Source organism: Rhinopithecus bieti, unplaced genomic scaffold, assembly GCF_001698545.2.
Source record: "Rhinopithecus bieti isolate Rb0 unplaced genomic scaffold, ASM169854v2 scaffold_36553, whole genome shotgun sequence".
Taxonomy (NCBI): Eukaryota; Metazoa; Chordata; class Mammalia; order Primates; family Cercopithecidae; genus Rhinopithecus; species Rhinopithecus bieti.
The window spans coordinates 1,960,094-1,969,697 of NW_016815774.1; the positions used below are offsets into that span (position 1 = coordinate 1,960,094).

Sequence of the window (9,604 nt, forward strand, 5' to 3'; positions counted from 1 at the left end):
GGCCCCGCCCTCCATTCACCCTTCTCGATGCCCCCACCACGCCCTCCTCCCTCGCGCGCCCCGCCCTCCACTCGCCGTTAGCCCCAGCCCCGCCCTCCCCGTGGCGAGTCGCGCCCCACCCGCCGCCCTTTTGCGCACGCGTGTCCCCTCCTGCGCGCGGCACCTGGGAGGACTGAGCCCCTCCTTCACGGGGCGGCGGCCGTCGGCGGTTGGCGCGAGGGAGTCGGCGGGCGTGCGCGCCGCTTCCCGGGCACGTCCCGCCCCAGGCGTCCAGGGCTGGCGCAAAGACGAAGGGGGCAAGGACCCGAGGCGGTGACGCCACCGAGAGCCAGCCAATGGGCAGCGAGCGGGCAGAGCCCCAGCCGTTCGAACGGAAAGGCAGGGAAAGGGCGGGAGGAAAGAGCCAGCAGTTTGGGAGCGCGCGCGAGCCCCGCCTCTGGACTCTGGGGTCCGGTCCCCATTTGCCGAAACCCACCAAAGGAACGTTGCTCCCTGGGGCTGGGGTGGCCGGCGGAAGAGTGAAACTTATCTATAACTAGTGACCAAGGAGAGGGCGTGGATAGCTAGAGGCACGCCTCCCTGATGTGAGGGACGGGGTATTAGCAGAGGGGAAGATGATCCAGACCATGGTCCAGAACCGGTGAGAGCTGAGGAGAGGAAAGCCCAAGCCCTCAGCCCCCGCTCCCGCCGCCCACACAAACGTTTGGCAGAGGGAACAGATCACAGCTCCCACCTTTACAGATATGAAGATATCTGCCTTCTTGGGCAGATAAACATTTATTTAAAAAACACTATTCTTTATTTGATAGCCCTGGGACATGGTGCCCTCCACCCAATAAAGCACCCTCCAGCAACCCTCCCACCCCTCACCCAATACATACACATACAGATACAGACACACACACACACTCCCAACACAAGATCTGGATCCGTCTTCACTTTCTGTTGGCCTGGGCAGTACCAATAACACACTGGTTCACCTGGGGGTAGGGGGTTAGACAGGATAAAAGTTTGCAGAGTAACCAATACAACATTTTCCCCAAGATCTGCTTCCATCCTCCAATGCTAGGGCTGCCCTCAGAAATACTGAAATAAGGCCTCCAAAGGCAGGTTCAGGCTGGTCCCAGTTATGGTTGGTTCTCCTCTGCACACTAGGCTTGGAGGAGGTGAAAAGGCCTGAGAAGAGATAGAAGCCCCAGAAGAAAATACAGGAGCAGAGAGTGGAGGCTTTCATTTCCAGCAATACCCTGTACTAGAGACCGCCAACCTCTCCCACTGTAAAATACTTAAACCGAGATAAAAGAGTAATAACACCCATTTAGGAACTAGGACTCCTTAGAAAATGGATCAGTTGAAGTCTGGGGAGGAAATTACAAGTTGAATCTGAAAAGACTGCTAGAGTTCTGTCTAAAGGACACTGGCGCCAACCTGAAGGAGGTTCTTTTTTTTTTTTTGAGACAGTCTCGCTCTGTCGCACAGGCTGGAGTGCAGTGGCACGATCTCGATGCTCAGTGCAAGCTCTGCCTCCCAGGTTGACGCCATTTTCCTGCCTCAGACTCCTGAGTAGCTGGGACTACAAGTGCCCGCGACCACGCCTGGCTAATTTTTTGTGTTTTTAGTAGAGACAGGGTTTCACCGTGTTAGCCAGGATGGTCTCCATCTCCTGACCTCGTGATCCACCCGCCTCGGCCTCCCAAAGTGTTGGGATTACAGGCGTGAGCCACCGCACCCGGCCAGGAGGTTCCTATTGGCCCAAAATGGGGCAATTTGAGCATCAGAAAGAACGACTGTGGCCGGGCTGGGTGGCTCACGCCTGTAATCCCAACACTTTTGGTGGCTACAGTGAGCTATGATTGAGCCATTGAATTCCAGTCTAGACAACAGAGCAAGTCTCTGTCTCAAAAAAATAAAAATAAAGATACCCCTCAGATAAACATTCATTGGTCACCTTTGGAAGCTGCTCGGGTATCAACTCAATACTGAAAATCAATAATTCAGCATTTATCTTGTTCTTCCTGTATGAATTGAATTTCAGAGAAACCAAGTAGATGGCAAGGCAAATGTCTTCATAAAAGAATCGTGGCCGGGCGCGGTGGCTCAAGCCTGTAATCCCAGCACTTTGGGAGGCCAAGACGGGCGGATCACAAGGTCAGGAGATAGAGACCATCCTGGCTAACACGGTGAAACCCCGTCTCTACTAAAAAAAAAAGAAAGACAAAAAACTAGCCGGGCGAGGTGGCGGGCGCCTGTAGTCCCAGCTACTCGGGAGGCTGAGGCAGGAGAATGGCGTAAAAACCCGGGAGGCGGACCTTGCAGTGAGCTGAGATCCGGCCACTGCACTCTAGCCTGGGCGACAGAGCCAGACTCTGTCTCAAAAAAAAAAAAAAAAAAAAAAAAAAAAAAAAAAGAATCGTGACTAACCAATGCAGAACAACTAAGATTAGAAAATCGCCATTTAAAACCCCTTAATGAAATAATGGATCCAGGTATGGTCACTGATGGATAAAATCACTAGGTGAAAAAGTCAGTAAGGAGCTTTTAAATGGATGGATCACACTGACAACACCCAAATATGATAAATAAGTGAAAGTATGGGTGAAAGAGGAAGCAATCAGCCAAAATCCAGAATAGTATATTCGATAGGACAAATGACCTTCAACAAACAAATGACGTAATAGTGGCAGTGTGGGATAGGGTTGTGGAACTTGAGACATTTCAATCAAGTGGGTGGCCCTTGCCTGGATCCTGATTTGAACAAACCTATTATGTATAAAAGGCACTTCTGAGACAGTTGGGTGAAATTTAACATAAACTGGGTATTAGAGGATATTAAAGTTCATGCTGTTGGATGTTACATTGGTATAACATTAATAAAAATTAGAAAAAACATCACCAGCCTCTAAAACTGAACTTAGAATACCAGATCAGGGTGCAGGTGCTGGCTACTCTACAGCAACAATCAGTGCTGATTGGGAGGAGGCCCAAGCGTACAGCAGGACAGACCTGATCAGAGCTCAAATAAAGCCAGAGCCCATTAAAGGGCTATATGCTCAGGAGGAGGGTGAACCAGAGAAAAAAATTACGGTGGAGGCAGACAGTAAGGAAACTTTCTGACTTGCTTAACACTAGTGGGAGGAGATTCTAGTGGAAGGAATTCTCATACGTGAGAATTCATACGGCCACTGGCTGACCCTCATGAAGTTGGAGTCTGAATTCACACTATTTGGAACAGTCTGAAAAACCTCTAAGTCTTTGATTCAGTAATCCCATTTCAAGGACTATTGCCCTGGTTAGATGTAACTGAAAAAATACAAAATGATGTATGTACAAAGTTAGTCAACGTGGCCTTGCTTGTAAACTAAAAAAGGGTGGAAACAATCCAAGTGTCCAGTAGAGGGAACTGGTGGATAAATTTTGGTGCAACTACATAGTGGAGTCCTAGGCAGACCTAAAAATAATGGAATGATCTCTGTATGCTGATGGGGAGGAATCTTAGGGATATTTTGTGTGTTGTTTTGTTTTTTGAGACAAGGTCTTGCTCCGTCACCCAGGCTGAAGTGCAGTGGTAGGATCATGGCTCACTGCAGCCTCCACCTCCCAGGCTCAGGTGATCCTCCCACCTCAGCCTCCTGAGTAGCTGGAACTACAGGTGTGAGCCACTACACCCAGCTAATTTTCCTGTTTTTTGTAGAGACAGGTCTCACTATGTTGCCCAGGCTGATTTTAAACTCGTCGGCTCAAGCAATCCTCCTGTCTTGGCTTCCCAAAGTGTTCGGATTACAGGCGTGAGCTACTGCGCCCAACCAGTTTAGACCTTTTAGTCAGTCCCCTTTTTTTTTTTTTTTCAATCAGCTTTCTCAGGTTAATCACCTGTTTTTTTAAAAAACTTAACTCAAAAGCTAATAATTAAAAATGGAACCATGGTGAGTACTGCCTCAGATGCCTGCAAATGTAAAACCTTTCTGGACAAATGTGCTCCCTGCCCTAGAATACAGAAGGGATAGGAATGGAGAAGCCTACAAGCATCCATGGGTCCTGACAAGGCCTGGGATTGACTGGTGGTAATCGCACCTTGGAGGCGAAGCGTAAGGAGTTGAGGGACTCGGAGACGTTCTCTTCCAGTGGAGAAATGTTCACAAACATGAGCCTATGAAAACAGAATATGCCCAATCCCAGCATTAGGGGCCAGCAGAGCCTGGGCAGGTCTCCACTGTTCCCCTCTTTCTACCCCTCACCCCAACACAGTTCCTACCTGAACCCTTCCATCTGTCCCTTTCACTCACATCTTAGCACTACCACCCAGAGAGTTCTGCAGCAGGTAGGTCAGTTTGCTGTTCCGGTAAGGCACGTGGGACTCCTACATGATTGAGGTGGGGACAGATGTTTGGGAATGGGCAGAGTTCTGCACAGCCAACCCCAACTGGCCCCAGGTCCCGTATCTGCCCCCACTCCTATTCCCACCTTGTTGCTCAGGGCCATGATAACCAGCCCCAGCGTGGACAGGCTGCTGTTAATGGCCTGTGTTTCCCGAAGGCGTTCCCGCTCCCCGGGGCCGAGGGCTAAGCCAGGGTCAAGTCGCTCACTCCCGGCCAGGTCCACAAGACTGAGGGAGGCCCCACACTGCAGGCCTCGGCTGGAGTGCTGCCCAGAAATCTGTAGCTGGAATACACTGTGGCTGCGTGATGACCGTTCATTCTGGGCTGTGCGGGCCACAGCCCGATTCTGGTGGGCCAGATGAAGCAGGGCCTCCACCTGGGGATGGGAGCAGAAGGGGTAAAAGGGCAGGCAGGAGTCAGTACATAGTAATATGTATGGAAATGAGTAAGAGCCCACCCCCACTCTCTTGAAGCTTTCTAGCCTGTCAACAAACAAGATACACAGTATATCTGAAAATGGTAAGGAATACATAGAATAGGGACTGTATAAAGGCGGGGTGGGGAACCAAGTTTTGACAGGATAGCCAAAGATGGCCTCATTGCCGTAAGATCTCCAGGAAAGGAGCATCCAGGCAAAGGCCCTGAGATGGGGAGCATGACTAGTTGGTTGAGGAATAGCCAGGAGACGAGCATGGCTAGGATGAGCATGGCTAGATGAAACCTGAGATGCAGTGACCCTCCCCATTTCGGCAGATGCATCACTCCCTCGCCACTCCCGGGTTAAGGCAGATCTACCTACAGCCCACAGGCCAAAACAGGATGTGGTAACCCAGCCTCACAACTTGTACTTCATCCTTCAATTCTCTCCTGCTCCTTTCTCTCTCTACCTCCATCTTGTGGCACCCTGCCCACTCCTCCCCATGCCCCAGTTCCAGTGCCCATGGGTCCTCACTTCTTTCTCACAGGAGACAGGGACGTATCGAGCATTGGTGACAGTGAGCTCCTCGCTCCCTGGCCCCGCACGGCGAATCTCACACTCGCCCCCTTGACCCTTCCGGGCTCCAGTGGCCAGCAGGTCCCGGACAGTCTCATTGTAGATCTCTACGTAGCTTGCTACAAAGCTGTAGGTCCAGCCCTGACCACTCAGCTCCTGGGCCACAGAGAAGAGGTGCCGTAGGGCCCGAGGGATCAGCCCCTCCAACTGGGGGTCTCCCCCAGGCCCACCCTCCATTGTGAAGGTCTTGCCACTGCCTGTCTGGCCATAGGCAAAGATGCATACTGGATAGCCATCCAGGGCTGACTGGACAAGCATGGCAATCTCTTCAAACACTTCATCCTGTCCACTTCCTGGTGGGAATACCCGGTCAAAGGAAAAATCGTGGCGAGTTGGTGGGGCTGGTGCCCCACTCAGGGTCGCACGCCGCTCGTCAGACCGGGAGAGGCTAAGGCGGGTTGGAGGATCAGAGGGCCCACCAGGGCCAGAGGGAAACAGGAGGAGGCCAGGGGGTGGAGTGGGCTCCCCCGGAAGGACAGGGCGGACTCGGCAGAATACACGGATGTTGCCCTTGAGTTCCTGCAGCTGGTTGTGCAGTCGCCGGCGCTCCATTTCTAGCCCGTGAAGACGTTCTTCCCGCTCAGCCAGTAAGGCTGCCTGGGCCACAGTCCCCTGCCACAGAGATGCCACCTCTGCTCGGCTGCTTGACAGGGCTGCTTCTGAAGTCTGCAGCCTCCTCTGCCCAGAACAGAACACAACATACACAGAGGGTGATTTGCAACCAAGAATAAGAACAAATTGTGTGGTGTGTGGAGTGAGGTCCCTGCTGAAAAGGACCTCAATGTCTGGTAAACAAAGACAGACAAGAAAATAAGGAATCATGGTACTAAGACAGGGAGTGCTATGGGTATGCCCAAGCACAAAGAGGAGCCACAAGGAAGATGATATCTAGGCTGACACCCAGAAGTACAGAAGTGAATCAAGGAAGGATGCAGTACACAAAGAACATTCCAGAAAGAGGGAAGCACATACGCAGAATGCCCAGAAGTGAAAGTTGAGTCATTTAAGAGACTGCAAATAATTTAATCTGGTTGGTGCTCACCAGGAAGGAGTCAAGTGGACATGGGAGGAGGGAAAGAGAGTACCACAGGAATTTGTGATCAGGATGGGAACCCAAAGAAAGAGGGATGGGGGACTAAGGAATACACAGCTCTAAATGGGAGCTTTGCAAACAGTAAAGGGTAGGAAGAAGCATGACAGAAAGCAAGACAGGAGTGGGCTGGGTGCAGACTGGTGGAAGAGAAAGGTATCTTCAGCAGCACCTATACTGCTAAAGATAGGTGCTCAGGAGTTCTGAGCCCAAACAGACTTGAGGGGCACCTGGAATGGAGGGGAGGCATGACCTCTGCCAGGAAAGCGGGGCTGGCATCTGGTGAAAATCTGGCCCTTACCTCCTTCTCCTCTAGTTGGGACATCAGTCCCCTCCTTTCTTCCTGCAATTCCACCTGTTTTTTCTGAAGCTCTTGCACCAAGCCCTCCTGTGTGCTCAGCCGCTCTTCCAGCTCCAGGACACAAGCACGCAAGTTCTTCAGCTCCTGTTGGCCCTGCTCAGCCTGGGCCTGTACTTTGGCTAAATGCCCCTCCAGTGTCCTGCGCTCTGTCCCCAGGGCCTTGGCCTGCTGTTGGGCATCTCTGAGCTGGTCCTGAAGCTGCTGGTTCTCTTGGTCCAATGTTTGAGTCCTCTCACGGCAGCGTTTTAGTTCTGCGTTTAGGTCACATAACTGACCCTTTAAGTCCCAGGCTGGACGTTTGCTGGGTTTCTTCCCTCCCGCCATGGGAGGAACAGCTGATGCTAAGATGAACACAGAAAGGACAAAGCTCAGTGAAGTCTAGGCTCTCTATGCCTCCTCCCTTCTAGCCTTTATGGGATCCACACCTGATGCTACATCTCCTTCCCCTAAGAGACCAAATGGATTTTTCTGGGCACTCACCATCTTCTCTTCCCTATCCCAGCCTCTCACCCAGTGGTTACGTTTGTCACCTACTGCCAGGCTTCTGGACAGGAACAGCAGGAACTGGCTTCTGGTTCTTCAACCCTAGAGAATTGAGGAGGTGACTTAGGAAGTACAGGACCAGTTTCCCTTCACCTCCGTCATTCTCCCTTTACACATTACCCCAAATCCCTTCCCAGACCCAGCTCTTGAGCACAATTACCTGTGGCAATAGCTGTGGAACACCGGGGTCCTGTCTTCTTGGAAACTTTTTGAGCTGCCCAGGAGATGGGAGAGAGCAAAGGTAGAATGATCATTCTTAAGATGACATGTAATCTCGCTAGGACAGGGGCAGGAGAAGTGCTTTTCTCAGAATTAGAAATAAGGTAACTTTCTTCCCTTATCCCTACATCTGGCCAGCTCCTAATGATACCTCCCCTAGAACCAGAAATTACAGTCATCCCTCAGTATCCAAAAGGGGTTGATTCTAGCAGCCTCCAAGAATACCAAAATCCAAGGATGCCCAAGTCCCTTATATAAATTGGTATATAGTATTACATATAGTCTATGCACACCCTCCCATATACTTTATTTATTGATGATTGAGACAGAGTTTCACTCGTTGCCCAGGCTGAAGTGCAATGGTATGATCTCAGCTTACAGCAAACTCCACCTCCCGGGTTCAAGCGATTCTCCTGCCTCAGACTCCCGAGTAGCTGAGATTACAGGCATGCACCACCATGCCTGGCTAATTTTGTATTTTTAGTAAAGACGGGGTTTCACCATGTTGATTAGGCTAGCCTCGAACTCCTGACCGCTGGTGGTCTGCCTGCCTTGGCCTCCATTTTTTTTTTTTTTTTTTGAGACAGAGTTGCGCTCTTGTCACCCAGGCTGGAATGCAATGGTGCAATCTTGGCTCACTGTAACCTCCGCCTCCAGGGTTCAAGCAATTCTTCTGCCTCAGCCTCCTAAGTAGCTGGGATTACAGGCATGCACCACCACGTCCGGCTATTTTTTTTTTTTTTTTTTTTTTTTTTTTTTTAAGAGACAGGTTTTCAGCATGTTGGCCAGGCTGGTCTCAAACTCCTGACCTCAGGTGATCTGCCTGCCTCAGCTTCCCAAAGTGCTAGGATTACAGGCGTGAGCCACAGCATCCAGCCACATATACTTTATATCATCTTTAGATTACTTATAATATCTAACACAATGTAAATGCTATGTTAATACAGTCATGTGCCCATAATGATGTTTCGGTCAATGAGAGACTGCATATACAACAGTAACCCCGTAACATTATAATGGAGCTAAAAATTCCTACTGCCTAGTGACATTATAGCCATGGTAATATCATAGCATTCCCCACCTGTTTGTGGTGATTCTGGTATCAACAAACCTAACGCACTGCCAGTTGTATAAAAGTATAACACAGGCCGGGCGCGGTGGCTCAAGCCTGTAATCCCAGCACTTTGGGAGGCCGAGACGGGCGGATCACGAGGTCAGGAGATCGAGACCATCCTGGCTAACCCGGTGAAACCCCGTCTCTACTAAAAAATACAAAAAATTAGCCGGGCAAGGTGGCGGGCGCCTGTAGTCCCAGCTACTCCAGAGGCTGAGACAGGAGAATGGCGTAAACCCAGGAGGCGGAGCTTGCAGTGAGCTGAGATCCAGCCACTGCACTCCAGCCTGGGCGACAGAGCGAGACTCTGTCTCAAAAAAAAAAAAAAGAAAGTATAGCACATACAATTATATATAGTACATAATACATAATACCTGAAAATGATAATGACTATGTTACTAGTTTATATATTTACTGTATTGTACTTTTTATTGTAATTTTAGAGTGTACTCCTTCTATTTGTAAAAGCAGTTAACTATAAAACAGCCTCAGGCATGTCATTCAAAAGGCATTCCAATTTAATTTTAAAAATAAAATTTTAAATTAAAAAAATAATTTTAGGCGGGGCATAGTAACTCACGCTTGTAATCCCAGCACTTTGGGAGGCTGAGGCAGGCAGATCACGAGGTCAGGAGATTGAGACCATCCTGGCTAATACGGTGAAACCCCATCTCGACTAAAAATACAAAAAATTAGCTGGGCATGGTGGCAGGTGCCTGTAGTCCCAGCTACTAGGGAGGCTGAGGCAGGAAAATGGTGTGAACCCGGAAGGCAGAGCTGCAGTGAGCTGAGATCACGCCACTGCACTCTAGCCTGGGCGACAGTGCGAGACTCTGTCTCCAAAAAA

At 50.2% G+C, this 9,604-nt stretch overlaps 1 protein-coding gene across 5 annotated transcripts in view; it reads right to left on the minus strand.

Moving 5' to 3' along the window:
* Nucleotides 1-734: 734 nt before the first annotated feature.
* KIFC1 (kinesin family member C1) overlaps nucleotides 735-9,604 on the minus strand; it is an 18,662-nt gene continuing 9,792 nt past the window's right edge. Inside the window, exons 4-11 of one of the 5 annotated variants that reach the window (XM_017853640.1) lie at nucleotides 7,585-7,638; nucleotides 7,416-7,466; nucleotides 6,822-7,222; nucleotides 5,329-6,108; nucleotides 4,462-4,752; nucleotides 4,284-4,357; nucleotides 4,072-4,147; nucleotides 735-980 (exon numbers count right to left, since the gene is read on the minus strand). In XM_017853640.1, coding sequence (XP_017709129.1) covers nucleotides 936-980; nucleotides 4,072-4,147; nucleotides 4,284-4,357; nucleotides 4,462-4,752; nucleotides 5,329-6,108; nucleotides 6,822-7,222; nucleotides 7,416-7,466; nucleotides 7,585-7,638 — 1,772 coding nt within the window. In that variant the 3' untranslated portion in view covers nucleotides 735-935. Of the gene's footprint in view, nucleotides 981-3,830; nucleotides 4,148-4,252; nucleotides 4,358-4,461; nucleotides 4,753-5,328; nucleotides 6,109-6,821; nucleotides 7,223-7,361; nucleotides 7,467-7,584; nucleotides 7,639-9,604 lie in introns of those variants that run through there. The other 4 variants (XM_017853641.1, XM_017853638.1, XM_017853642.1 and 1 more) reach the window with 4 other exon arrangements.